At 47.4% G+C, this 26,625-nt stretch overlaps 5 protein-coding genes across 12 annotated transcripts in view; 1 reads left to right on the forward strand and 4 right to left on the reverse strand.

The window, feature by feature from the left end:
• Window positions 1–70: 70 nt before the first annotated feature.
• Window positions 71–3,811, reverse strand: LOC121199469 (protein Z-dependent protease inhibitor-like). Its single transcript, XM_041064187.1, has 6 exons — window positions 3,686–3,811; window positions 3,070–3,369; window positions 2,675–2,968; window positions 2,085–2,358; window positions 1,681–1,828; window positions 71–1,365 (listed from the first exon to the last, which is right to left on the reverse strand). The coding sequence occupies exons 2-6, from the start codon at window positions 3,353–3,355 to the stop codon at window positions 1,177–1,179; spliced, it is 1,191 nt and encodes a 396-aa protein (XP_040920121.1). The 5' UTR covers window positions 3,356–3,369; window positions 3,686–3,811; the 3' UTR covers window positions 71–1,176.
• Window positions 3,812–3,921: 110 nt separating this feature from the next.
• Window positions 3,922–8,043, reverse strand: xrcc3 (X-ray repair complementing defective repair in Chinese hamster cells 3). The gene is made up of 7 exons (XM_041064188.1): window positions 7,788–8,043; window positions 7,429–7,566; window positions 7,125–7,337; window positions 6,447–6,601; window positions 5,695–5,907; window positions 5,027–5,064; window positions 3,922–4,806 (listed from the first exon to the last, which is right to left on the reverse strand). The coding sequence occupies exons 1-7, from the start codon at window positions 7,840–7,842 to the stop codon at window positions 4,584–4,586; spliced, it is 1,035 nt and encodes a 344-aa protein (XP_040920122.1). The 5' UTR covers window positions 7,843–8,043; the 3' UTR covers window positions 3,922–4,583.
• The window catches only part of brf1b (BRF1 RNA polymerase III transcription initiation factor subunit b), a 29,077-nt gene continuing 7,166 nt past the window's right edge, over window positions 4,715–26,625 (forward strand). The window contains exons 1-13 of one of the 5 annotated variants that reach the window (XM_041064175.1): window positions 4,715–4,855; window positions 4,935–5,014; window positions 9,139–9,343; window positions 18,727–18,807; window positions 19,566–19,739; window positions 19,873–19,904; window positions 19,988–20,060; window positions 25,230–25,379; window positions 25,481–25,574; window positions 25,673–25,799; window positions 25,889–25,928; window positions 26,103–26,198; window positions 26,288–26,602. In XM_041064175.1, coding sequence (XP_040920109.1) covers window positions 9,160–9,343; window positions 18,727–18,807; window positions 19,566–19,739; window positions 19,873–19,904; window positions 19,988–20,060; window positions 25,230–25,379; window positions 25,481–25,574; window positions 25,673–25,799; window positions 25,889–25,928; window positions 26,103–26,198; window positions 26,288–26,602 — 1,366 coding nt within the window. In that variant the 5' untranslated portion in view covers window positions 4,715–4,855; window positions 4,935–5,014; window positions 9,139–9,159. Of the gene's footprint in view, window positions 4,856–4,934; window positions 5,015–6,596; window positions 6,839–8,170; window positions 8,432–9,137; window positions 9,344–18,726; window positions 18,808–19,565; window positions 19,740–19,872; window positions 19,905–19,987; window positions 20,061–25,229; window positions 25,380–25,480; window positions 25,575–25,672; window positions 25,800–25,888; window positions 25,929–26,102; window positions 26,199–26,287; window positions 26,603–26,625 lie in introns of those variants that run through there. The other 4 variants (XM_041064178.1, XM_041064179.1, XM_041064177.1 and 1 more) reach the window with 4 other exon arrangements.
• Window positions 9,929–18,373, reverse strand: LOC121199464. 4 transcript variants are annotated; one of them, XM_041064168.1, is made up of 20 exons: window positions 18,312–18,373; window positions 18,004–18,062; window positions 17,758–17,850; window positions 17,540–17,670; window positions 17,314–17,454; window positions 17,146–17,223; window positions 16,719–16,889; window positions 15,902–15,998; window positions 15,594–15,817; window positions 15,291–15,456; window positions 14,849–15,057; window positions 14,229–14,346; window positions 13,931–14,139; window positions 13,591–13,708; window positions 13,048–13,217; window positions 12,707–12,801; window positions 12,219–12,334; window positions 10,875–12,140; window positions 10,416–10,784; window positions 9,929–10,022 (listed from the first exon to the last, which is right to left on the reverse strand). In XM_041064168.1, the coding sequence occupies exons 1-20, from the start codon at window positions 18,335–18,337 to the stop codon at window positions 10,006–10,008; spliced, it is 3,873 nt and encodes a 1,290-aa protein (XP_040920102.1). In that variant the 5' UTR covers window positions 18,338–18,373; the 3' UTR covers window positions 9,929–10,005. The 4 variants fall into 4 exon arrangements, with proteins under 4 accessions (XP_040920102.1, XP_040920101.1, XP_040920099.1 ...); XM_041064167.1 differs by having other exon boundaries at window positions 15,594–15,998; window positions 17,540–17,667; XM_041064165.1 differs by having other exon boundaries at window positions 15,594–15,998.
• LOC121199468 (BTB/POZ domain-containing protein 6-B-like) lies at window positions 20,388–24,826 on the reverse strand. The gene is made up of 5 exons (XM_041064185.1): window positions 24,679–24,826; window positions 23,346–23,613; window positions 22,869–22,959; window positions 22,539–22,657; window positions 20,388–21,828 (listed from the first exon to the last, which is right to left on the reverse strand). The coding sequence occupies exons 2-5, from the start codon at window positions 23,549–23,551 to the stop codon at window positions 20,796–20,798; spliced, it is 1,449 nt and encodes a 482-aa protein (XP_040920119.1). The 5' UTR covers window positions 23,552–23,613; window positions 24,679–24,826; the 3' UTR covers window positions 20,388–20,795.

Raw genomic sequence — 26,625 nt, forward strand, 5'->3', positions numbered from 1 at the left:
GTTTGATGGCATCATGTGTCACGTGGTGAGTTTGTAGTGTTTGTGAACATGAGAGCTGCTGGAAAAAGTGAAGTGTGTTAAAGTTTAATGTTTCGGTTCACTGCAGCGGAGGTTACAACAGTACGGATATTTAAACAGAGTAAAACAACAAAAGTACAGTAACTGTTCTAATTCATGAACTTTATACAGCACATATGGTATGATAGTGGCTGCCATGCTAACATGCTAAATAGTTGTAAACACAAACTCCAGCTGCGGCTGATGAGATGTCATTTAACTGTCAGTCATCCAGGACTCATAAAGCTTCAGTTCCATCTGTGACTCTGGTTTTAATGTTGTGTGGTTCAGGGGCTCGGTACAGAGTAAAGCCTGAGACACGTCACACACAAATAAAATGTTCACTCATTTAATATCAACAGCTATTCTGTACTTTCCCTCCTTCCTCCTGCAGAGGGCAGCGTTCGCTGCGCTCACTCAGCTCTGTGTGATGTGTCTGATGTTACAGTCTTATGGAAGAATTACAGAACATTTTTCAGTGAAACAGTAAAATATGTTTATCACAGAAGTAAATCCACATTTCTGAGTCAGACTGTGTTAAATCAGCGGGAAGGGGCTCCTCCATCGTAGCTCAGTATCTCCCCCCCTTTGAAAACAAAGCGTTGACCGGTGACTCGTCACAGGTCAAATAATTAACCTAACAATTTTTTTATCCTTTTAAATAAAAAAAAAACTCTTTTTTAAATGTTTGAAGAATAAAAGGACAGTTCTCAGTCATTTCCTGCTGTGCTTTCAGCTGAGTGTTAAATGCTAATGTTTACCATATTCACTATTTTACATAAGAATGCAGTAAACACAGCGTCCAGCTGTCTGCACAGATTCAAACGCTGCCCCGCTGACAGCACAGGAGGAAAAGGTCATGGTGGTTACGCCATACGTCTGTATCATCAGCACCTTTCCTGTTAATCCTCTCTGGACCATTCAGATTTATCGTGCGACCCCTTAGGGGGTCCTGACCCTCACTTTGGGAAACACAAAGAGCTACAATCCACAGACAGCAGAGCAACATTAGAACACGGTATGTTACGGTATGTAACCTGCTATGTAACCTGCTATGTAAGTTATTAGTGTTTAATAGGTGTGACTGGTGTGCGTGGCCTAGCGACCTCTCAGCTGAACTTATTTCTTGGTGGGGTCGACCACTCGGCCCATGAACAGCAGGCTGCCGGTGGTCTGATGGTAGATGATGAAGATGAAGGGTCTGTTGATGGTCAGTCGAGGAGGAAGAGTGGAGAACACAATGTCTCCGTCCCCTGCAGTGATGTCATCGCTGTGCTCGTTAACAGAGACAGTGGTTTTATGGTAAACCTGAAAGCAGGACGACAAACAGTCAATAAAAGTAAATAAAGCTCGTGTGGATGAGACAGAACTGGATCCTGGTAGAATAGAATAGAATATGCTGTGGGGCGTGTGGTTCAGTGAGTTTCGTAATTTAAAACATTATTTGGTGATTATTTTGAAAATGCAGCTTTTCACATTAAAAGATCAGATCAGTCTTTATCGTCAGAGAAAATTCAATCAGGCGTTAAAGAATCACAGACACCCCCCCTCCCCCCCACCCCCACCTTATTTCCCACCTGTCACATCACACCTTTCATTTGATGTGTGAGCTTCTTCACTCACCTGTGTGAGTTTCAGTCCTTTAGCCTCGCACATGTTGGTGATGTCAGCATCATCCTCAAACACCTGAGTGATGTCAAGAGTCTGCAGGGCATCCTTCAGTGAATAGGAACGCTCCAACTGGAAGCGAGGAAGCTGCACCTCCAACTTCCTGTTTACAAAACACAACAGTTTTATCATTCAGAGTAAAACTGAAAAAAGTGTCTCTTTCTGTTCGAGAACAGAAATTGTCCAAAGTCGTCCTGAAGGTTCTTGTTTAGTTCTCTGGTGTTAATATTAAATTAATAACGAACCATCCAGCTGTTCATGTGATAACATACAATATCAAAGTGTTTGCAGATGACATGGTTGTGTTCGCTGATGTGAGGGGAAAGACAGAGAACAGGAGGACGGACACGAGATCTTACGTCTTCTTAAGCTGTTTGATCCACGCCTGGATTTTCTCTGCCGTCACTTCTTCTTCAACAGTGGTGATGTCCACGTCTTCATCGGGCAGCACGACTAACATCGCCGCCCCGTTCGTCATCGGCAGCTTCAGCACACCGGCCTTCGCCGAGCGGTCGTACGCCAGGAAGTACTTACCGGCCCTGAACATCATGGTAACCATAACGACGTGATACTTGTCCACGTAGAAACGCTCCTCCTGAGACAGAGACGAGTTAAAGGATGGACTGAACTGGACTGAAAGACAAAAAAAAACTTTATTTATACAGATTTATACAGACAGACAAAACAGGGTTTATAACTATAACTGAACCTAAAATCAGAACAAAAACCTGCGGCGAAGCCTCCTGTTCTTACTTTGGTCTTTGAGACAGTTTCTATTTATCTATTTTCTGGTTTTACTACTTATCATTTGTCAAACTTCACTTTGATTTTTTTTATATTATTTACTTTCTTCCATTATTTTTATATTTCCTGTTATTTATGTACTCACTGGTAGCCCCACCCCATCACTGGTAACTCTGCCCTCTAACAGGTGACAGGTGTTACGTACGCTGGCACACAGCAGTGGTGGCAAGCAGCAGCTGGGTCTGGGGGTCCAGGCTGGTCACCAGCTCCCGGACTCGGTCTCCGGTCTGGTCCTGGGCCCAGCGGTTGATGACGTCGACAGCTTCCTGAGGTGCCGTGTAGACGAGATTCCGAACAGTCCCCCCAAACTTCAACTGAAGCAGATTCTGGTAGGACCAGGACACTTCAAAGTTCTGGGGGGGGAAGATGGCGACCCCTTGCTGCAGGTTGATGGATTCGCTGCCCTGCAGGACGACGGTCCTCAGACTCTGAAACAGATCTGTGAGCAGCAGGAACAAACAGACCTCACAGATTAAAACCACAACACTGTCTGAAGTCCCCCTCTGACCCCTGCCTCCTGACCTATGACCTCAGACCCACCTGGGAGAGTGTTCGGGTCCAGTCCGTTCATGGTGAGTGCTTGAAGCAGCTGGTTCTGGGTTGACCCCTTGGTGGCACTCAGCATTGCCATCAGTCCGGCGGACAGCGTGAATGCAGACAGGAAGACGTTAACGTCAGTCTGGCTGGCGACGGCTCGGTACAAGCGGGCGGCGAAGTCTGAGTTCCTATTAGTCAAGTCCACCACAGACGGGTCAACGGTCTCAGAGGAGACCGGACTCAGGAGGAGGACAAGGATGACCAATGGGAGGGGGACGGAGGGATCCATGGTCACAGTGCTCACTGTGGGGGGAGACGAGGACAGACACTGATCCGTCACAGCAGGACCACGACAACACAAAAAAAACAAGGGGGGGCTGGACCCGGGTGGGTGTGGCCTCCATCCACACACTCACGAGCCCTAACTGAACTCACGTTAGTTTCAGTTTTTCACTCGTGTGTGATCGGACTTTTAATTTGAAATAACCTTTTTTCCTGTTTGGATGCAGAGATCAATCCCGTTGATCAGACCGCAGCAGTTCGATCTGATCACCTGTATCGATGATGGTGAATCACTCTGTTGCTAAACAGGCTGCAAACAACACACGTCATCTCTCACCTTAACTTTGATCTTCGATGTTTGATGATCTTCGATGTTTGATGATCAGGCGTCTTTCTCCTGCGAAGCTTCACGCGCTGCGCATCACCGTCAGCCTCGAGCCCTGCGGGAAACATCACTTCCTATCGGCTCTTTTCAAAATAAAAGTCGGGGTCTCCGCACAGCCGCAGGACAAAGAGGCTGAAATGAAAACGTAAAACAAAGACAGCAGAAACGCCTCCAATGTGCTGAGTTTTATTTTTATTTCTTTATTTTACACAAGAAATAAAATCTCAACTAATTATTGTAATAACCACTTTAAAGCAAAACGTCTTCAGGTTCAGCTCATCACTCGTTCTCCACTGAACGTTTTCTGAGGTTTTCATCCACATCTCATTTTTACTAGATGAAGAAATTTGCGATGGTGTTTATGATACTAAGACAAAATGATTAATTAATTAATCTGATTCAATAATGTTGGTCAAGTGAAAAATTAAAACACTATTTAGAAAGAAAATCTGTTTGAAATAAACTTAACTTTTCTACAGTAAGAGCTCAACCCGTTTAAAGCTTTCCTTTCACGCTTTTAATTTGAAAGACACGCAGCAACATCCTGTTATTTTCTATCGCATGATCTAGCTTTACTCGGCGCACGCGCACTGCCAAAAAACTGGCGTCATGGCATTATGGGAAGACGTCAGGAGACAGTAGACAGGACGTCCCTCTTCTGTTCTCAGGGACAGACAGCAGACAGGACGGTCTGTGGCAGCAAACGGACATTTTCAGTGTAAGAAGCAGCACAGGACTGTCCACACACTTTTGGCCAAATAACGTCCATTAAAATACAAACAGTGGTTTACTTCATGTTCACACACTTTTCAGGGACCTGTGTGTTTTATACATATATTTAAATGGGAGTTTATCTGTCACAGGTGGACAACCCGCGGACCCCCTCCCTCCACACCGCGGCGTCTCGTCCGTCCCGGGGCAGGTGAGGCGCGAACACCACCTCCAGCCTGCGGAGGGCGCTACTCTGGTCACCGCGGGAAACTGTCCCCTGGAGACGCCGCATCATCAGCCGGACCATTACCTGGTTGGCCCAGGTCAATCCCAGAGCAGGTGACATGTTGGAGGACAGAGGACTGAGACAGACAAATGGAATCTGATTAAAAACCCGAGCAGAAACTTTCTGTGAGTGTTTCTAAATAAATGAGCACATCTGCAGATTTTCAGTAAAACTTTAACAGAATGTGGTTTGGACGTCTGACAGAAACCAGAGAGGAGAAAAAATCCACAGCAGCGAGGAGGCAAGGAAGGAAGGAAGGAAGGAAGGACAAGAAAAAGAGAGACGTAAGTTTTTACCCCAAACTGTCGTCTGATCTGTTGAAAACATCTGTGACCTGAAATGACCCCCCACACACACACACACACGCGCACACGCACACACACACACACACACACACACACGTTATTGATTAATGATCAGTGATAATTGGAATCTGGTTTATTTTAATGACTCTTCAGGGCGAGCTGTGATGACATGAAAATAAAACAGTCAAAGTTTTACAAACACACAACGTTTGTGTTAAAACTCACAAGTAAAAACTGTTTTACAGATTTTTTTTACAGCCGAGCACCGAGCTGAGGTGACGCACTGATCAACTGTCCACCCACAAGGACAGTGTCCACCGCCTCACGTCCAGTCCAAAGAGTGTGACCGTGTCTTGGAGACCCTTAACTGCTTACCCAGGACCGGAGCCAAGACCCTGTCCTCTCCCAGCTCCAGGACTGGATCTAGAGACAAAGGGACCACACCACTGCAGCCCCTGAACCACAGGCTGGCTGAACACTTCAACCATACACTGGCCAATCAGCCCGCAGGTCTGGCCACACACCAGCAGCGAGACCGGGACACTTGGTCCAGGTCCTGAGGACTAGCAACCCAGAGCAGGTATCCACGGACTCCTGCTGACATGTTCAGGCTCTGATCCCAGCAACAAGAACACAGGACGCCAGAGGACACGTGTTACCTGGTTGATACAGAGGACAGGTGTGGTGAACTCCTGGCTCAGATGATGCAGTGTGGAGGACAAAGTGAGCAGCTGTTTGTTCCTCTCCTGCCAATCATCAGCCTGGAACTGACACCTGACCAGAGCCGCCACCGAGTCTACGACCAGGAGCCGGACCACGCCACGAGCCAGCAGGAGGGGGACACGGCGGGACAGACACAGCTGGAGAGTCTCCTGAGGAGAGAGAGGGAGAGGGACGGGTCAGAGAGAGAGAGCAGGGGAGCCTGGGAGCAAAGTGGGAAGTTTAAAATCGATCTGAGAAAACCAGTGAACAAACCAGTGAACAAACCTGTGGAACGTAGCTACCTAGCTAACTGTTAGCAGAGCCAAATTCTAACTTTATGAGTACCTATATGACCACACCCACCCAGTCCTGGACCAGGTCTGGATGTTCGCAGAGGACCTGAGAAGGACGGAAGGAGAACCTCCAGTTCAACACCTCACCACAAGACCACAGCCGCCCAGTGAGGGACGGCAGCACACACTGGGACGGGCATGGTGATGGGAGGGGTCACTGCAGATCACTGCGAGTTGTTCTGAGTGATGAAACTTTTCTGTCCTGATGGGAGGAGTCTCTCACAGGACGACAGCGCCCCCTCCCCAGTGTGACTTTGACAAACAGGCCAGAGACGAGTGCGAGCCTCCTCTCGGTCTGAGAACGGTCCTCCGACCTCGCTCTCTCATCTGATCTGAGGTCAGCAGTAAGAACTCACCAGATCCGCAGCATGTTCGATGTAAACGTGGTCGCTGAACTGGAGGCTGCTGATCAGTGACGGAGGGATGTCAGAGCGCAGACAGGACTGTTCTCTGATCAGCTGCTGCAGACGTCTGATGGGAAACGAGTCCCCTGTGCAGATGTAAACTGCTCCTATAAAAACCCAGGAAGACAAAACACAGATTTAAGCACGGTTCTGTTTGATGTTGGAGGCAGATCCCTACTCTGTCCAGCACTTTGGTTCAGAGAGAGACACCTCTACCACTGCAGACTCTGCAGATCTCTGTCCATGCTGCGGTTAACTTCTTCCATTCAGCATTCAACACCAGAACTTCATCAGAGCACAGAACAATATTCAGAACATCTGAAGACTGAGAGGCAGATTTACAGGTGAGTGAAGGGACAATGCTGGAAGGGTCTGGTTAAGTAACTATAGTCGTCATTTGAGCTTCTACAGCAAAATACAAAGAGGAAAAACTTCAACCAAACTCCATACGAAATCTGGCAATTTTACATTTGTCAAAATATGATCGTTTTAATGTGCAGATATGAAGTTCTATCAACTTTGCAACATCTGGAGGAAAATGTGGCATATGCAGATGTTTCAACTGTCTTCCTACCAGAGAGACTGCAAAAACCGTAGCCCTTGTGGAGTCAACATGGTGTGTTCACTGACCTGAGTTCAGTCCTCTGTACTGTGTGGGGTACTGTACAGACAGACAGAGCTGCAGAGCCAGCTGAGTCTTTCCCACTCCACTCTCTCCAGAGATCTCAGTGATGCCCCCCACAAGAAGACCCCCCCTCAGCAGCTCGTCTAAGAGAGGACAGCCCACACTGAGTCTGAGGCCCGACTCCAACCTGCGACACTCTCCACGATGGAGGAGGAGGGCTGAAAACACACACACACACACACACAGGTTTACACTTTGTGTGAAATCCCACTGTCACATCTGACCACACTGCATCGTTTCCGGTCTGACCTGGGATTGGTGGGTGTGGTCTGCAGGTGGTGGCGGCAGCTGTGAGCAGCTGCTGGACATCAGAGCGGGACAGACCAGTGAGTCTCTGCAGGTCCGGACCAGAAACACATAAAACCTCCCTGACCGAGCTCAGTTTGGCTGGAGAGCAAAGGAAACACGTTGTTACCATGGTAACAAACAGCAGCAGGCAGCTTCCAACTCACATTTCACTATAAGATACAGACATTTCCAGTCATCTCAGCTGGCTCCAACAGAACTCCATTAAACTTGGTTTGACCTGTGCCGACAGTTTAACATGTTCAGTCGGGTTTAGCTGTGGAGCTACATCTACGAGCAGAGTGCGGTTCCGCGGCTCTGACCTCTCCTCACGGCTGCTGTGATCCTCGGGTTGAGCTCCAGCTGATCCCACCTCATCTCCCCGCTGAGGACATGCTGTTCTGGGGCTGAGACACCAGCTTCTACCTGCAGATGAATGGGCCGCTCTGTTTGTTTTCTGTCCGCGCGGCCTCAAACTACTCACAAATGCCCGCCCGAATGCGTTACGTCATCATGCGTCGCCGGGTGGAACTATTAACCCGGGTCTGTGGGGGTGTTCGTCCCGGTTTAAAACTAAACTCCCTTCTGTCTGTTACCTCGCATGTGTAAATATTAGTTTCATCGTGTATCATATATTTGAAAACAGAAGCTGAAATATGACGGAAATGTTTTTTTAATGTTTTTTGTGCTTCGCCATCCGTCAACAAATCCCGCCCTGAGTCGTGACGTCACTGCGCGGCGCCACAGGAAGAAAACAAACACGGATCAGAAACCGTTCAGCGATCAATAATCACTATTTCTTTATGATTAACCGTTCAAACGAGCGTTTAACGCGTTGTTTTAATGTAGTGCAGTTTGACGGAGGAATAAAATGGAATCTAACGGGAAAATAAAGCCGACGACACGAACGGCTGCTCCGTGTTTCTAACCGTCAACCCCGTTTTCTACTGCCCGGTTTCTGCTGTCGGTGAGTCGCTCAGGCGTTTAGCTGCTGATAAAGTTTTACTGTGTACACTGAATGAACGGTTATTGTTTCCATTATCGATTAATCCACCTGGTGTTTTCTCCACTAGTCGTTTCTAAAATGTCAGAAAACTGAAAAATTCCCAGTTTTCAAAGTAACTTAGCGTCTGTGATCTTCAGACGCTGTGATCCACAGAGGGTTAGAGTCCAGGTGCGGTCATCACCAACATACACCTGTAACAGCTTAGAGCACGATGTAAATACGTTTGACAGTAAGCAACGAAACATAAAATGTCTTATTTCTGAGTGGAGTCTGGCGCAGTGCTCTTTGTACTGACGGGCACCGATAGTTTAAGGTAAGATTTTAAGTCGAGGTCTTAAGTAAAGAGCTCAAATCAAACTTCATACAGAATCTGGGAGTTTTTAGGCTCCCTGGTCTGTCAGCAGACAGACGTGGACACAGAGGCCAAGTCTGAGGAACAGCTGGTGAAAATGTCCCAGGTCAGGGGTTAGGGTTAGGGCTGCAAGTGAAGATTATTTTCATAACGTTCTGTTGTGTCTAAAAGCCAAAAACAACTATTCGGTTACTGCGACGAAGTGGAAATCTGCTGCGATGAACTGCTAACAGACAGTCACTGATTCATTTTCCCTCAGTAAACTGATTATGGTCAATTATAGTTTAACTGAATAATAACTTTCTCCTCCCTGCAGGTTTGAGTTACCCACTCCATCATGAGCTCCAGAGTGTGCAGAACCTGTGGGGGTGCAGATATAGACGTGGATCAGGCCAGAGGCAGCGCCGTGTGCACCAGCTGTGGTTCGGTTCTGGAGGACAACATCATCGTCTCTGAGGTTCAGTTTGTGGAGGGAAGTGGAGGAGTTTCATCTGCTGTGGGACAGTTTGTTTCTGCTGACGGTGAGAACCATTTTCTTAGGTGTGACTGTCAGAGGAACATGTGGTGTACGCCAGAGGGAACAGCTGAGGTCAGGTTCTGTTCAGTCACTGCCAAGTTTAACCTGAAACACTAAACAGTCATATTTCTGTATGGACTCTGGCACGGAATTGTCTGTACATGACCACCAGCAATTTAAAAGGAACGTGTGGTTAAGTCACTACAGTTTAGGTTTTAGAACAAGGAACAGACCAAACTCCATACAAAATCTGGTTATTTTAACTTATTCACAGGAACAAAATTGAGTAAATTTTTTTTTTTCTCCAGTGACATCACAGAACCTGACAATTTGAAGAACACACCTAATTGCAGATTTACTAACAAATATTTTGATTTATTAAGTTGTAGGCCTGTGTTTCTGCTCTACATCAAAATGGATAGAGTAATCCCATATTTCTGATATTATTTATTTATTATCTGTTTATCTGAATTCCAGGAAAATCAAAGTCTTAACTTTAAATTCTGAATGCTAAGTATCAGGGGATTGTACTGACGGCTTTAACATGGCTGCGGTCGGTGTAATCTGTTTTTCTCTGGTCAGGTAACAGAGCAACAAACAGCTGATTGTGAACAAACTGAACCTTTATTGAACTGCATCGTAAACAGAAGCCGTTTCTGGTCTTCATCAGCTGATCTGTTTCCCTGAAAGGAAAAAAGACAAGAGTCACTTTGTAAGACCACTGTTCACACTGACAATATTTCAGACTGATCAAATAGCTCTTAATTTAAAGGATCGTTTCCCAGTTACAGATCTTAAACTCCTGCAATGAATCATCTGATTCTTCTTCTTTGACCATTTCTTCTTCTTTGCTTGATTCAGGATTTTTTCGAATGTAATTCTGTAGCTTCTTATTTTTGGGTGTTTAATAAAAACCAGCTTTCCATCTTAACTAAGTGTCACATTAAGTTTGATGTTCAGTGGGACCAGTGTAAATGTTTGCTGAGCTTTATGGAAGAACGAGTTTGTTCAGTGGTGTTTGCATCAAGTTCAGTCAGTATCATAAACAGGTGTCAGAGTGCTGAAGGTGCTGGTACCTCTCCTGATGCCTTGGTGAACACTGGATCCATACTGACTGCCACAGTTTGACCTGGTGAGGCTCTTCAGTTCGTAACCTAAACTACCAGAACCTTTCGGAGTTGTGTGAGACCCAGTGAACCCAGCTCCTCCTGCAGTGGGATTCAGGCCCTCGTTACTGTGTGTGTTGGGCTCTGTGGGTTTATATGCTCTCGTGTTGACAGGAGTCTTTGAGATTTTCTGCAGCGTGAAGCTGAGGTTGGACGGCCTGCTTATTCCTCCTCTGGTGACAGAGTCTGAGTTCTGGAGGTTTTGTAGTCTGGACTGGTCATTAGTCTGGATTCCTCCAGAGAAACCTTGAACAAGTCTGACTCTGATGTGAGACGTAGCTGATGGTGGGACACAAGCAGGAGAGTAAAATTTCAGACAATGGAAAGAATCAAAAACTGGATCAGTAATCTGGTGATTCTCGTCCCTACCTGTTGGTTGAAGGACATTTCTCAGAGCTGAAGCAGATTCCTGTCCCCCAGTGTTTCCTGTCTCAGCCACTGACTGGATCAGTCCCTGCTGATGTCCCTGCTGGTCTGGGGATAGATCAGCGAGGTGGATCGCTCCTGATTCATGCAGTTTGACTCGGACACCGTGAACACCTTGTGTCTGCTTACCTGTTTTTACAGGTAGTTCCTGTCTTGTGTTGGAGCCTCTGGGGTCTTGAAGCTGTTGGGAGGTCCAGTGGTTCCAGTCATTGCTGATAGATGTCAGGCCAGTGCCATACTGGGAGGGGTTAGAGATCTGCGAGTTTGCTTGTTTGACAGCAGGTTTGTGGTTCAGATTATGTCCAGAAGGCACAAATTTGCTCAGAGGTTTGACTCTGATGTTTTTCACTCCGAGTTGAACAGTTTCAGTATTCCTCTTTTCAATGGACCCCGTTCTCTCCAGGTTTTGGTAGACTTGGCTGGCAGCAATAGATGTTGGTTCATCACTGACAGACTCCTGCGTTTCTCCAGGCGAGCCGGGGATAGTATGTTTGTGTTTGGTATCAGCAGGAACATATTTCTTGTGTCTGCTGGGCAGGAGTAATTTGCCGCTTGCTATGCTGATGTGTTCTGGGATATACTGAGCTGGTGGTTGAAGGACTGGGTGATACTGGTCCACCATCAGGCCAGAGTGCCACACGTGGTCGCCTAAACTCTTCAGACCAGTCTGACCAGGGCTTCCCCCGATACTTTCTTGTTGTTCAGCAACAGGAGAATCAGGGGTGTTGCTGGAAGAATCCAAGACTGAGGTATCATCTGCCAGTCCTGGCTGTTCACCTCTCACATCTACAGAGTCAAAGTTTGGTGTGTTGAGGTTTGACAGCTGGATGCTGCTGCCTGGTATCTGGCCATATCTGGGAGAAATGCTGGAAAGGGGGCTGAATAAAGTTTGGTCTTTTGTCTGGGACTTAGCATGACCAGGATGAGATGAAACCTGCTGATGGACTCGGTGGATACCAACAGTTTGAGGTTCAGGAGAAAGATTTGGGATTTGAAGAGTCAGGAAGTCTTGGGAGGAGACCAGCTTGTTGTATTCTCCTGGTACTGTAATGAAGTGGCTGGGTCCAGGTTTGGGCAGAGGCCTGATGGCAGGGTGAGGCAGAACTCCACCTGCTGTGGGGGTTTGCTGGACGTGGTTAGTTGGAGTCTTGATGGCATTTCCGGAAAGGTGCCGTGAACAGTCCTGAGCAGGTACTTCATTTGCTGAATCTGCAGAAAAATAAAGATTTTGAAACTCTGCCATTCAAACCACACTCCATTCAGATTGTTAATGACTCGGACTATGACCTTTGAGGCTCTCGAAGACTTTGACTGAACCAAATCCAGGAATCTCTGATCTGAATATCCTGTCCACAGAAAGTCTGCTGACTCCACTCAGTGGATAGAAGCACCTCACAGTCAACCTGTTCAAGAATCAAACACGTCTTAACTAGAGACCATCTTCACACCAGCAGCAACACCCACCAACATGTTGACGTTCCGACCCATGGGTACTCAGTGGTCATTACTACAGTATTACACAAGTACACACCTTCCAGCTCGGCCTTCATTTAGATCTCGAGTACACACCTGTAGTTTCAGGACTGTATCTTGCATGTTTATGATGATATCGTGTAGACAAACAGGTTGTAGATCTAACAGATGGGAGCTTACCTGGGACCTGACCTGTGTGGATTTATTTATTTTGTTTATTTAACAGGGACAATGCATAGCTCTCAGCCATGCCAGAGTTAGCTACCAGCTAATTTTCATCTGGTTTGTAGTGTTTTCCTTACTTGAACTGAGATTCTCTGGAGATGAAGTTTGGTCCATCTGTGATCAGTCTGTCATGGAGGATCTCGTTCTCATAAACCATGTAGGACTCCCCGACCTGTTAAACTCAGAGGAGTTTAACAGTTATGCAGAATGTGATATGCAGTATCTAAATTCTAAGCTCAATGTTGTTTACCTTGATCTCTGCTTACTCAAAACAAAAACAAAGTAAAAAGTAACTGATCGTTAACTGAACGTCTAAAGAGGAATTGAGTGCACCACCATTGATATTCTGCACCGAGAATACTGCAGATATTTACATTTTAGAAGATGGAGCCACCGAAATTATGGCATTTTTTCTTACCATGAGTCTGGTTCCACAGGAGTCCACCTTAAACTCAAACAGGACTCTGGATCCATCAGTCTGTTTGGGTCTACAAGTGGGGTCCAGCAGACTGGTTGTTTCAGGCTGCACCGTGGGCCAGGTGGATGTCAGAGTCACCACCACCGCCACGATCCCATCTGCAGAACAGACTAACAGCACAGAGGATCGGCGTTACAGCTGTACCCGACTCCGGGGACCAGACTAATCAGGGGACAGTATTATAGATGTACCCAACTCTGGGTCTGGACCAAACAGGACTATCAAGAGCGGCTAGACGACGTTGCCCCAAATCAACTTGGTCTCACCTTGATGTTGACCCTGTTTAGTCTCAGTAGCAACTCTCATTTGAGCTCAGTTTTAATTTTGTCTTTACTCCATTTTAACCCAGACAAGTGTTCTCTTAACTCGATTTAAGGCTCTGGGCTTCAGGCAAAACTCAAGACCATCTGAGGCTTTTTGGGACAACAAATTGACTTAAAATTCATCTTCTTCAGGTTCAGTGCAGAGGGGAGTGCATGTTACCTGTCATGTCCTGTGTTCTGAAGAGGCAGCGTTTGGACGTGGACGTCTGGACCTCCAGAGTTTTGGAGTCTCTTAGAAGGAGCTTAAATGTTCCATAAAAGTTTGACAAGTTGATGCCCTAGAAAAAACAGAGAGGGCTGAAATTAAGTGTGAGTGAGTGAGTGATGGCTGTAGGACTACAGTGCTCAAACTGTTGATTAATTTATGCTGGAAGTTTGCAGATCTGAGCCATGGAATAAATCAGGTCAGGGATAGACTCGCTGCCCGCTTCAGATGGCACTAACAAATTCAGCCACTGATTTCAGGATGACCTGAGCTGTCAAGCTTTGTGGACTCTTACCTCGTAGGTGTACCCGATGGAGAACATAGGGATTTCCAGGGTGGTTTTGAGGGTGTCGTTATGGAGGCGATACCCTCTCTCGGCCACCAGCTGTGAAGTCAGAGGCTCGTGGTCAATGCCCACCTCCCAGAGACTCTCGGCTCGAGGCAGTCTGACCACGCTGAAGGCGATTCCTCTGTCTGAACACTGAGCTGTGATCTCTGGGGGAACTACAAAAGACATTTACAACCAGGTCGTACTGCTGCTTTCATGTGTGGTTACTGTGAAAGCAGCAAAGAGCAGGAAACAGTGTACTTACATGCATTGAATACTTGTGCTGTGAGGAATGTTTGGTGGTAGTAGGAGTCCCTCTGGGGCAAGATGGTTAAAGTGAAGTTTATATCTATGGAGTACTGCACTACACCTCCACCCAGGTACTGTAGGAAAACACAGGCTTCAGCAGAATGGATGTCAAATAACATTGAAGTTTTCTCACCAGGCTTTTGCGAGGTGGCTGTGGTGTCTGCTATGTCACATTTAGCATCATTAATGATAGGAGATATTAAATGCAATTTTTGTTTTTGAAAGTGAAAAAGATCATTAGAATGAAATAACTGCATTTGTCTGTTTGCACCCCAGTAGTGCCAAAACTGGATAAACACGAAGTGTCATTTATAAAAGCAACATCGTTTTCATTCTTTACACCACAGGAACAAAGGTGTCCTAACACATCCGTCCTCCCTCTGCTTTTGGGACTGGGATCTGAACTCTACTCCAAACTTGGTGCTGGATCCACACTAAATCTTTGAGGAGTTGGCATCAATAGTACTGTTGATCTTCACTGGTCAAGCAACATCACAGCAAGCATGAATAGAATTATAATCACCACTACCAAACCAGGCCAAAGGCACTGATCCTGGTTCTGTATGGATTCCTCACCGTCCAATGGACAGCAGCATCCTGGAAGGGCAGCCGCAGCTCGTAGGCTCTGCTGCCATTAATATGAATGACGGGACTGATGCTGACACCTCGTTCAATGGCGTCTGCCATCATCAAGTGCTTCCTGTTGATCCTCACTTCCTCTAAAATAACATCAGTGGGAATGTTCCCCAGGTAGATGCTGAACACCTGGTCGTCACTGATGGTCTCTACAGGGAGAAACAGAAGTCTGCAGAGATGATTTCCAGACAGCGATAGAGTCTGGTACAGAGCGACAGGTCAGACATTTTGACAACACAATATCACTCTGAGGCTGTAAATGTTAAAATTTATTCACCTGTAATGATAAACTGTGTGGGTCTGGGTTAGTACGATGTGTTAGTTTGAAGTGGCCCGAGGCCTTTACTGTTCATTAAACTGCTCAATGAACTGGGAGACTTACGGTCAAGGCTGAAGGGCGGATGGCAGAGCAGCGGCGTGTCGAGGACTCTGAGCATTCGATGTCTGGTGTCGATGCTGCTGCCGTCTTCATACAGCAGAGAGAAGATGTGTTCGTACAGCAGGAAGACGACATACAGCTCCCTGTACGTGTTGTTCACCACCAAACTCTGCAGAGAAGAACAGACTGCTGCATGCAGAATTTGTTATTTGCTTCAAAAATGGCGTTTGATTCTGGACGTGACTTGAGTTCTCATTTTGTCAAAACCTCGTCCCTGGTCTGAAGTTTGGGTGGGACAGACCGTACCTTCCGGTAGCCACCCTCCGCCCCAAAAAGAACCCTGATCTGGACCAGTCTCGCTCGTTGGACCAGACTAAATCCTCTGGCGGTGGCGGTGGATTCGTCCAGCAGTACACCCTCCACCCCCATGCTGAGGCTCCGACTTTCAAACCGTGCATGCTCCTGGACCAGAGGAGTCATGACCAAGGGGATGTCCCAGAGTAGCCTCTCGCCGTCAAAAGAACCTGAATCTGAAGTAGGATCAAGAAACTTCATCGGCACCGTGTACCGTTCAGACAGAAACCATCTTCCTGTGTATCTGGAAGAGAACGTACTGACTGTGCAGGCCATGGACATGTCGATCATCATCACCATCAGCTGCCTTTTAAAGAACAGAGAAACTCGGACCACCTCCACGGGGATGCCGTCCACCTGATGATAGGTGGAAAGAGTTAGCGCTGTAACATCACTAACAGCTTGGCTTGTTACCAACTGGCTCAGGGATAAATACCCTGCATACGATGTTTGTTCTAAATATTACTGTAAACAACAAATTTTAGGAGACTACTAATGCGTAGTCTCCTAAAATTTAAAGTGTCTCAGGGGTCCTGACCAGAAACATGATGGTGTGACAAAACTCTAAAGGGAATTAATGTAAGTGTCTGGAATCACAAACACCTGCAGACTGAAGGTCTGACGGTGCAAAGTCTGGAGATGGTACAGATTCTTTTTTCATTTTTATCTACGTGTACTGACACGATAGAATATTCATATTCCCAGTTAGGCAAAGGTTGGTGTTATCCACCTACAATGAGCAGTATACTTTGAGATGGAGGCAGTTGAGGTTTTAAGTCCCATCTCATAGATTTGACATGACAATAAACCGTCTCGATGTGAATGAGCAAAGGTCAGGAGGGTGGATAGGTAGATTCAGCCAGAGAAAGAAAAACTGAAGAGGAAAAGAACAATGAGGCAGTTAACACACGTGTCCCCAAACATGTTGAAGCATCACTGAACACACCACCAGGGACGGTTCTGAAAATGTTCCCTGCCTGGCAGCTTGAACTGTGAAAGTTAATTAAAAAGATTTTTGTTTTAACAGGAAAAAAAAAAATCAGTAGGTGACTTGTGTCTGCTAACATGTCTACCCACCATGATGATCTTGGCATGCGGCTGTTTGTACCGGGAACGAAGCACCACCCTCTTGGCGGACGTAGTCAGGCTGTAGCCCTGTGCCTGGGCCTCATTGATGGACATTGAGGAAACCTGTCCATCATCCTGCAGGAACATCAGCTGCCAGACTGAACTCGCCATCTTCTGAGCCTGACCACCACCAACCAAAAACACCATCAAAACTTTGGATGTCAAGGACTCAGATTCCAGCCTGGGTCTTATCTTAGTAGTTTTGTCAAGACTGTTTTTAAAAAGGAGTAGAGACTAAATGGCTGCTGTAATAAGATGTTCATATTTTACTGTGAAGACGTCACATTATGCTTTAAAATACCAATGAAGTTGCCAAAGTTCTCCTGTCGTCAGAGAGGATGAAAGTTTACTTATGTCTGTGTTGGTGGGATCTTACCTGAGAGAAGGCGGTCTGCCATGCCTGTCCACTCTGCCCCCACTGACCTCCACATGAAGACGCTCTGTTTACATTCACCTGGTCAACACCACGATACCAGATGTAAAACATTCAGTCAGGTTTCAGAAGGTTTAGACACAACCACCCAGCAGCAGTCGATGTTCTGACCTCCATGTAGTCCTCCTCACAGATGATCTCTCTGTGAGTCCAGATCAGACCAGAACAAGCCGCAGAGACAGGTCGGCTGATCCACTCATCACCACCATTACTCACTATCACGTTAAACCTGAAGGTGAACACCTCGTCGTCCTGGAGGAACAAACACACATAACCTGAGAATGGCTGCAGTCCGTCTGGATCTGTGGGAGAGCCAGGAACGATAGAGCGGAGCTACCTGGTTGTGGGTGAAGCAGGAGTAGTATGAAGCTCTAAAGGTGGTGAAGCCGTCCATCTTGAAGGTGCTTATGGTATAACCACAGTGCGAGGCGAGCTGCTCGCTGATTGAGTGGACACCATTTCCATCTACTTCAGGACCCACAGACAGACAGGCTGAAGTTTGACCATTGTAACTGCAAAGTCACAGTTTGTATTCAGTGAACGTGAAGTACGGACCTACAGCCTCGAAGCGAGGCGTCTGCACTGAGGCCACCTGGATCCACAGGTAACGGTCCCGACACTCAGACTGCACAAGAGTCTCCACAAATCCTGAAAGAACACAAAATCTGAAGAATGTCTGCTACTGATTAGTCTAAACAACCAGCCTGAGAGGATCATCAGCAGGTCAGATACCACAGAGGAACTACAGAGTCCAGTTACAGTTTCTGTAGATAAACCACTTTACCAGCGAAACCAGTTTACCTTCCAGTTGACCTTCAGCTGTAGTCCTTTCTGTGAACTTGCAGCAAATAAACACAAGTCTGAAAAAAGAATCAGGTTATGTCGTTATCCTTCCAGGTGAGAGGTTGTGTTTCCTGTCCCTAACTTCAGGTTAAACCTGAGGGAAGGTGAGTGCGTACGAAAGCTCCTCAGTAGGTGTGTGTTCCTGTTTAGCAGCATCCACCACAAAAAGAAATCCCAGGTATATTGAACTTGTTCTATAAAAAAGGTCCCAGGTGGTTTTGGGGGGATTTGGTTTCACCTGTTCAGGTGAGGTAAGCTGGACTCACCCAGTGATGAAAGAAGCAGTTTTCATGTTGAAGCAGAAGCCGAAAACTGTGTCGCTGTGGAGGAAAACGTCGCCTCTGCAGTGAGGCGAGCTGATCAGCTGGTAGTCATGATCTCAGAGGAGAGCGTCCCAGCTGAAGCTGATTGAGTCTGATCACAGGTGGAGCTTCAAACCAAATGGATCCCTGAGGTTCAAATACAAGTTAACATCGTTTAGCCTGTAGCAGTTAAACTCTGAACTGAGCTAAAACCCTCTCTAATAAAATACAAGAAAACTGTTTCACAAAACTTTTATAATTTTTCTCTGTTCTCTAAACGACAGATAAAGATTCTTTTCTTCCTCGTTGTCTGACAGCAGCTTCTTCACCTGACGTCTCTCACTCCACACCTGACTGACCCTGCCTCCTTCTCTCTCAGGTCCAGTTAAAGCTCCTCTTCTTGGTTCCGGTTTCCACACCAGTGTTGGTAAAGAGTCCAGAGCGCAGACCCTGCAGAGCGGTGAGTGCCTTCATTATCATCACAGACCTGATCCACAGGTCCTGGATGTTTCTGCTGTCACTTACATCCTGTCAGACACAGCACTGTGAGGTCAGCTGATGGTTCAGGGATCAGGAGAGAGAGCACAGTCATCACCATCGCCACAGATCTCCTGTTCGCTTTGACATGAAACCACATCAAAGTCATAAAAAGCACCAGACCTGCTTTATGAGCCGTGTTACCTCTGAAAACCAGGTGCTGCATTGTACTGCTGGAAAGCACCTAGACCTGAGATTTAGTTTCACCTCCTGTGACAGTGACAGAACCAGAACCAGCAGCTTCTCTGAATCTCTGGATTTAATAAGTGAAACAAGATAAATTTAGTAAAACACAGGAAATCTGCAGCAAAGTCAACCTCATCGATTGAAGAGATGTACAGGTACAGAGCCTGAGACTGGGCCCTGACCCCGCTGTGAGGTGGGGGAGGGGTCACTGTGTCCAAACCTCTGATGTAAAATTCACATGTGGACCTTAAATGAAGAGTCAGTCAGCTCATTCATCCGTTCATTTTCTTCATTCGTTCGTATGATCAGCAGGAACTGTTGTTATATGTAGCTGAATAACTGCAGACCCCGCCCTCCCTGTGTGTGTGTGTGTGTGTGTGTGTGTTTGTGTGTGTGTGTGTGTGTGAGACTCTCCAGGTAAGCTTCAGATGTCATTAACCCTTTATTTGTCCAGGTGAAATAAGCTGTGATAATCAGGTGTACCTGTCACTCCAGGTAAGCGTCAGATCCAGCAGCTGGGCAGTCAGCTGCAGCTGAACCAGCACTGTTTGGACACAGCCTTCAACTTCTTCAAGATGGTTGTCAGTAAACACCTGACGCGAGGACGTAAAACGGAGCACGTCATCGCCGCGTGTCTTTACCTGGTGTGTCGCACTGAGGGGACGCCGCGTATCCTAGCAACTGTTTTGTGTCTGTGTGATTTAACATTCACCTGAACCGAGTCTCAGCTGAAGGTTTAATGTCTGTCTGGACCTCACTGTGACCTTCAGGACTCTGCTGGTCTTCCTGAACTGTGTTTCAGACATGCTGCTGGACCTGAGTGACCTGCTGCAGGTATGACTGATCTCAGACCAGCTCACACCTGCTCTCACAGAAGACCGTCAGTACAACTTTAACCTGTTGTTTCCTGTGTCCAGGTGAACGTTTACATCCTGGGAAAGACGTTCCTGCTGTTGGCTCGTGAGCTTTGCATCAACGCTCCCGCCATCGGTGAGTTTTCTCCTCTTTAAACAAACACGTTTCGTTTGCTGTGACTCAGGTGACAGGTGACTGTGACTGGCAGGTGTTTCCACCACACTTCTGAATCTGTGTGATGATTAAATGTTCACGTTTCTGTTGCTTCATCATTTCATGTGAGAGAAAAAACGTTCACTTCTGGCAGAAATGAAACCTGATTCATCACATTAAGAAGATCAAAACATCAGCACCTCTGACCTCGTCCACGTCTCAGTGAACTGTTACAGAGACTGTCAGACCATCACTGACCGCTGAAGACCAAACTACAGAAACAGGAAGAGGACAGGGTTAGTAGTTTAACAGTTGTTCCTGTGAGGAATTTATTCTCATAAACGTTTCACGACTTTGAAGCAGTGGGGTTAGGGTTAGGGTTCGACCTGATGTCCAATGACTGAATTTATAAACATCACATCAAACATGAAGTATCAGTTGTGACTCCTCCTTCAAGAGCTACAGGTGAAGGTTCAGTACAGAACTACAGTTCCCATCAGCCATTCTGCATCTAACCATCACAGATATAAAGGCTGAAACAGCAGGAATCTAAATCACGTATCTCAGGACTTCACCTCAAAGAAACAGCAACACAGTTCAGTTTCTGCCTCGATGTTCAGTTTATTTTCTTTAAAAAGTCACACAGCCAATCAGCTTCCAGCTCACTACAACAGCCCCCCACTCAGAATCACAGCTGCGAGTCTGCCAGGTTCCAGTTCAACAATAGAAGACCAGTTCAGGTATCTGCCCCCCCTGCACGCCGGTCCCATTGGTACTGTCTGACGAACACTGGAACTGAAAGGTTACTTTTCCGCACTGCACCTCGGTCATCCCCTCCTGCCCAAAGTAACTCAGCTCGCTTCCGTCCAGGACGGCGCTGACAGTGTAGAAGGTGTCCTGTTCCACCTGGACGGGGTGTTCGAACCACACGGGGAAGATACTGCTCGACCCGTCTGACAGGAACTTGGTGAAGTTCTGGGCCAGAACAGTTCCTTGCCTTTTCAGCTCAATCTTCACGCTGTAGTCTGCCTTCCCGCTGCTCGACCCGTACAGGCCGAGTCCGGCCACGAAGATCCTCCGGTCCACTGCAAACTGGATGCTGTCACAGCGTCCCCGGTAACGCCACTGGTTGCTGCGGTAGGCTGAAGACTGAAAACGGTGGCATCTCTGCGGTGCCAGGCCAGCCCGCTTCACCAGAGGGAACTCCAGTCTGGGTTTGTTGGTGGCGGTGAACCACAGGAAAATGTCGCGAGTCTCTTTCAGTGTAAGGACATCCGACTGCGCCGCCCCATCTGCAAACTCCTGCAGCGTCATGGAGGGGATCCGGACCAGGTAGAGAGCCTTGCCCAGTACTGCCCGTTGGTTCCTGGGTGTAACCGCTAGGCCCTGCCGCCGACACTCAGCCGCTGCCCAGCTCAGCACCGCCTGGAAGACCATGACCTCACGAATTTTGAGCGTTTCCCTCTGCAGGATGATCTCCAATGTGGGCAGATCAATCTCACAGAAACCTTCAGATCGCAGCGCGAGCTCAGCCTGAGCGTCGATCACCTCCCAGCAGCGCTGCGTAAGTTCTGGCTCCTCGAACAGCTGGCTCTGAGACAACAGGACGCAGGCATTCTTTGCCTCCAGACTCGTCTCCAGGAAGGTGACGCATGCCTTCGCCAAAGCAGGAACGATGTACTTCTTAGCAGCGTAGAGGGTAGCAAGCACAGTGTCAGCCTCCAGCTCGATTTCATCACTGTACATGTACCTAAGACAGAGCACATAGCTGGATCAGCTATTATGTCATGGATCTGACCGCGTACAAATCAACAGACTGGTGTGGGTGAATTGAGTTTTTGTTCTTGACAAATTAGCCCAGACCAAAGAAATTCAAATTACTTGGATGAAAACTGGGCATTTCCCTACAGACACTCTTACCCTGGTATCAGTTACTTCAGCTTGGCCCCTGAAGCCTTATAAAAAATGTCTAGGACGTCCTCATTGAGCGCTGAAACCCCACAAGAACCAGAGCGGAGGGGCACCTTTGACTCCATGTGGGTTAAATGTTAATTGAAAAGTTGGTTCAGTGGCTCAGTCTTTGTTTCCTGGAGCAAGACATACTAAATTTAATAAGACCAGAATCTTCTTTAAGAGCCTGAAACCAAACAAGTATCCCAAAATATATGAATGGTCCCCATTAGTCCCTCAGTGACCCCTGGATTCCAACTCAAAGACCTCTGTAAGGGGTTCTTGAGGCAGGATGGAGGCACTTGACATGTGAAGGTCATCAGCACGTCCTTGTGTAGCTCTTCCCAGAGTCAGGTGGTGAGCTGCTGTAGCTGAACAGCTAAACACTAACAGCCAACAACATGCTAATTTACGGTCAGTCAGTGGACTTGAGATTCAAGTCCAAAAAGACATGTTTAGTTTAGAAATCTGGTCTTTAAAGCCAATGAATCTCTCCCAGACATGACTCACTTTAAAAGGATGAGGAAAGCAGCAGGCTCCACGTCAGGGATATGGATTTCAGATCGTCCTTCAGCTAGATCTCCATAAAACATGGCTCCAAACACCGAGCTGCCCACCGCCAGGACGTACTGCAACACGGACAGAGAACCAATCAGAAAGAGTCTGAGCCACATAGAACATCGACAGGAAGTCGATGCAGAGGTCAGCTGCAGATAAAATAAAACAACGACACGTGTCAGGTTACTGCGACTGAGTCAAGTTTCATGCTGAGAGACACAGACACTCAGGGGTTCAGGTGAGTCCACGAATAATCTAAACAGTACAGTACAGTTTCTGTACCTTATGAGCAGGGACTCTCTGCGTTTCACCCGGAGGACCGACAATGAAGTGAACATCAGCCATCTGCTCATTGTTGAACATCAGAGCGTTTCTGCAGAAACGCAGAAACATAAAAAACAGAAACAAACGAACCACACCACTGTCCCTGTAAACCGACAGGAAGGACCACTCTCATTTATCTTCCAAAATAAATCTTTGAACTGGAATCAGGACAGTTTAAAGGAGATCAAGCTGTTTTCATGCTGGCGCTGCCACAGCTGTGGGAAACACTAACTAAACCAAACTCAGGTGTGGGCGGCCATTTTCCTGTGAACCCTGCAAGTCCAGAGCGAGTTACAACATTTACAAAATACACTTTCAGCTATTTTGTATTCTCCTCCATCAGCAGCATCTGGTGTCCATAAAACAGATGTCTGACCTCATGATGCTGAATAATTATAGTGTCCTGCTGTCCAATCAGCACACAGTGTAACTCACCTCTCTCTGAGGGTGGGGTGTGCTGCCTGCCAGCTGTCTCTCTCTTCTCCGATGTTGTTGTTGCCGCTCGGCTGATCGGAGTCTCGCTCGTAAATGTTTTCGGATGACGGCCCCGGTTCGCTCAGCTGAATGAAACTCTTCTTCACCTCCACCGCCTCCACCTCGCTACCGTGGGAGAGGCTGGTGGGGAAAAGTTCAGCCGCCATCTCCTCGTGCTCCTCACAGAGTGAGCAGCGAGGTCACAGACTCACAGCATGATGACAGCTTCCTGTCAGAGATTAATTTGAGGATTGTAATCCAGATTATCAGAGAGCAGCATCTGACCCTGAGGTCTGAGCACATTGTCCTGTCACACAGTTTGTCTTCATGGCTGCTCTGTCCATAACTTAAGAAAAGGTGTGAGATAATTATCTTCATTGCCAAATAATGTACTGATTATTAATCATTTAGTCTGTTAACTGTCGGCGTCAGACAGCTGTCAGTTTTCCATTTCTGCAGCTCCTTTATCCAAATGGGTTCAATTCAGTGGTTTTTTTGTTTGTTTGTTTGTCTTTATTTGTACACATAAACAACAACATAAAAACAGATTATAACTTTACACTGAGCGGACAGCACACAGACATTACACATTTAGACTTTTCCAAACATTTCCCCCCATGAACTGAACTGAACGGACAGTAAACGCACCACAGACTCACTGACTCAGTCATTAAGAAGCTGGAGGCTTCATCCACCTACCGGGTGGAGCTCCGGGTGGACGTAAACTGTGTAATCTGCCTTTTGTGGTAATAACTATCCAAAAAGTCTGAAATCCTACTTGTGAATTTATTTTCCTCTTAAAAACAAATGCACGGGTAAATTTCTGAACGGATTTATAAAATAAAATCTTTCCCTAAATCGTTTGTAAACAGGAAGCAGCTGCTGCAGGCTGCTGTCCGTGGTGCTGCAAGAAAACTACAAATACTATGAGTGAAAAAAAACATCGAGTTAAACCGCAGCGTTCAAAGCATGAATCAGCAGAATGTGGGAAGTCTCTGCAGAGCTGAGCTGGGTCCGCTCACCCGGTACACCCGGGTCTGGCTGCTGCTACCGGGAGAGTACGGTTCGCTGCCGCAGCTTCTTCCGCCATGATTATCGATTATTGATTACTATCTGTGTAATGTGCGGTCTGTTCGGTCATAACGTTCCACCGGCGGCTGTGTGTGTGTCACAGTCCGGTAACGCTGCCGTTATCTCCACCGACACCGTGTTTTCAGCGCGGTCCCCCTAACGGACAGAACCGGAGCGGTTGGGTCCGGATCTGTCACACAGGTGTGTGTGTGTGTGTGTGTACCTGTCACACTCCCGCCGCTCCTTCGTTCTGCCGTTACCGTTGAAAACACTCGAACAGCCTCCGCTCGTTTCCCCGGCCGCCATTTTAGATCCCGTCGGTCACCGAGCTGCTCCGCGAGATGGCGACAGAGCGCGGGAAACCAGGCGTCTACAAACTTAACATTCAATCAGGAATCAGGATGTTTATTTACCATTTGTATACAAACACTCAGTCTGAGCACAGAGCAGAGTAAACACAGTAGAAGCAGAAAAATAGAAAACAGACGCCTGAACTCACAGATCACATCGATTCAGCCTCAGTGAACAGTTTGCCATCAGCTTTGTGTGAGTTGTGCTGCTGTGTGCTCTGCAGGGTCTCAGGTTGTGTGGTGTGTGTTTGTGTGTGAACAAGGAGGGGGCTAGGCCCTGGGCCCTGGGCGCTGGGCCCTGGGCACTAGGCGCGTTATGTAGCTGTTCAGGTGTTAGGTTGGTGTGAGGGCACTCTTTCTGTTGGCACCATACTCATGTTTATGTTCTCATATGTATGTTTAACATCCTGCCTCCCCCCCGGAGACCCCTGCCTTTACATCCCTCGGTTCGCTCACATGCTGGAATTCGGGGTGAAGACTCATGAGGTCTCCATGACGGCTCTTCGCCTGGTTCAGAGGATGAAGAGGGACTGGATGCACACGGGGCGGCGACCCTCTGGCCTCTGTGGAGCAGGTACAACATGGTTGTTACCATGGCAAAAACAAATATTGACAACACGACTCTTAACATCTGACAAAAACGTGTCTCCTGCTGTCCACCTTCCTCCCGCACAGCTCTCCTGGTAGCAGCTCGGATGCATAAGTTTCGTCGCACAGTGAAAGACGTGATCGGTGTGGTGAAGGTCTGTCAGACCACTCTGAGGAAGAGGTGAGTTCTGCGGTCCAGGCAGTGCGGGGCAGTACATCGCAGTACAGGGTAGTTACAATCGCAGCAGACGGCAGCACTCTCTCTCTCCCTACCTATAGGTTAACAGAGTTTGAGGACACGCCCACCAGTCAGCTGACCATTGATGAGTTCATGAGAGTAGATCTGGAGCAGGAATGTGATCCACCCTCCTTCACTGCTGCACAGCACAAGGCCAAGATGCAACAGGTAGATCTCTGCCTCTGATTGGCCCCTGCCAGATAATAACAGGTAACCAATGATCAGTGACTAAACAAATGTACTGTCCCCTCCTGCAGCTGGAACAGGAGCTGGCCAGGAAGTTGGACGAGGTCGAAGGTCAGTTACTAACTTTATGGGGGGGGTCCCTTAGATAAAGGACACAGTGAAGGACATGTAGGGAAGTTGTTTCGGATTCTAAAAAGGCATTGGGGCATTTTTTAGGATACTCTGAAGGACATAAAGGGTTACTGAACGAGTTAGCTAAAGAACTGAATCTTTTGGTCCAATCAGGAGAGATCAGCTGCTACAAAGACGAGATTGAGACCGAGCTGGAGAAGAGCCAACCCAAACTGAGAGGAATCTACGCCGCCTACGCCAAAGAAATCGGTGTGTTCTGGTCCAGAGTCAGCTGAGTCTGTCTGCACATCTCCACAGAAACAAAAAGATTAAGCAGCTCTTTCATTCATGGTTCTCAGACCCAGAGGACGTGGAGGTTTTGTCCTCGATCTCAGAACCAGAAGAGCCAGACGTCGAAGATGCAGAGTTCCAAGCTGCCGCCCAGCACCTGACCCAGGACTTCCTGTGCCAGGTGATCCAGGAGGAGGAGGGGCGGGGCAAGGAGACTGAGGATAGCAAGCAAGAGGAAGGGCCAGAGAAAGAGGGTGTGGGGCCTCAGCGTCAGGTTGCCCCCTTGGCTGTCATCCTGGGGAAACTGCCAAGCACCGCAAGCCTGAACCTCCAACAGACCTTCCAGACGTTCAGCAAGTCAGAGCCAGGCCAGAAACCTGACGGTAAGACCAGAAACACCTCTGTT

The sequence above is a fragment of the Toxotes jaculatrix genome, chromosome 19, assembly GCF_017976425.1.
Source record: "Toxotes jaculatrix isolate fToxJac2 chromosome 19, fToxJac2.pri, whole genome shotgun sequence".
In the NCBI taxonomy this organism is placed as follows: Eukaryota; Metazoa; Chordata; class Actinopteri; family Toxotidae; genus Toxotes; species Toxotes jaculatrix.

What these genes read in the sequence shown, in the direction of transcription:
- LOC121199469 (XM_041064187.1), bottom strand. Translation starts at nt 3,355, where the DNA reads ATGGATCCCTCCGTCCCCCTCCCATTGGTCATCCTTGTCCTCCTCCTG. An exon ending in CACCACTGCTGTGTGCCAGC is followed by an intron (nt 2,359 to 2,674) that starts GTACGTAACACC and finishes TTTGTCTTTCAG; the next exon opens with TCCAGTTCAGTCCATCCTTT. An exon ending in ATCAAACAGCTTAAGAAGAC is followed by an intron (nt 1,829 to 2,084) that starts GTAAGATCTCGT and finishes TTTTGTAAACAG; the next exon opens with GAAGTTGGAGGTGCAGCTTC.
- LOC121199468 (XM_041064185.1), bottom strand. Translation starts at nt 23,551, where the DNA reads ATGGCGGCTGAACTTTTCCCCACCAGCCTCTCCCACGGTAGCGAGGTG. An exon ending in CACCCCACCCTCAGAGAGAG is followed by an intron (nt 22,960 to 23,345) that starts GTGAGTTACACT and finishes GCGTTTCTGCAG; the next exon opens with AAACGCTCTGATGTTCAACA. An exon ending in GCTTTCCTCATCCTTTTAAA is followed by an intron (nt 21,829 to 22,538) that starts GTGAGTCATGTC and finishes GCTCTGTCTTAG; the next exon opens with GTACATGTACAGTGATGAAA.
- xrcc3 (XM_041064188.1), bottom strand. Translation starts at nt 7,842, where the DNA reads ATGAGGTGGGATCAGCTGGAGCTCAACCCGAGGATCACAGCAGCCGTG. An exon ending in ACCACACCCACCAATCCCAG is followed by an intron (nt 7,338 to 7,428) that starts GTCAGACCGGAA and finishes GTGTGTTTTCAG; the next exon opens with CCCTCCTCCTCCATCGTGGA. An exon ending in AGATCAGACGACAGTTTGGG is followed by an intron (nt 4,807 to 5,026) that starts GTAAAAACTTAC and finishes TGTCTGTCTCAG; the next exon opens with TCCTCTGTCCTCCAACATGT.
- LOC121199464 (XM_041064165.1), bottom strand. Translation starts at nt 18,337, where the DNA reads ATGAAAACTGCTTCTTTCATCACTGG. An exon ending in CCTGCTTCACCCACAACCAG is followed by an intron (nt 17,455 to 17,539) that starts GTAGCTCCGCTC and finishes TTGTTCCTCCAG; the next exon opens with GACGACGAGGTGTTCACCTT. An exon ending in CGCATGCCAAGATCATCATG is followed by an intron (nt 15,999 to 16,718) that starts GTGGGTAGACAT and finishes ACCTATCATCAG; the next exon opens with GTGGACGGCATCCCCGTGGA.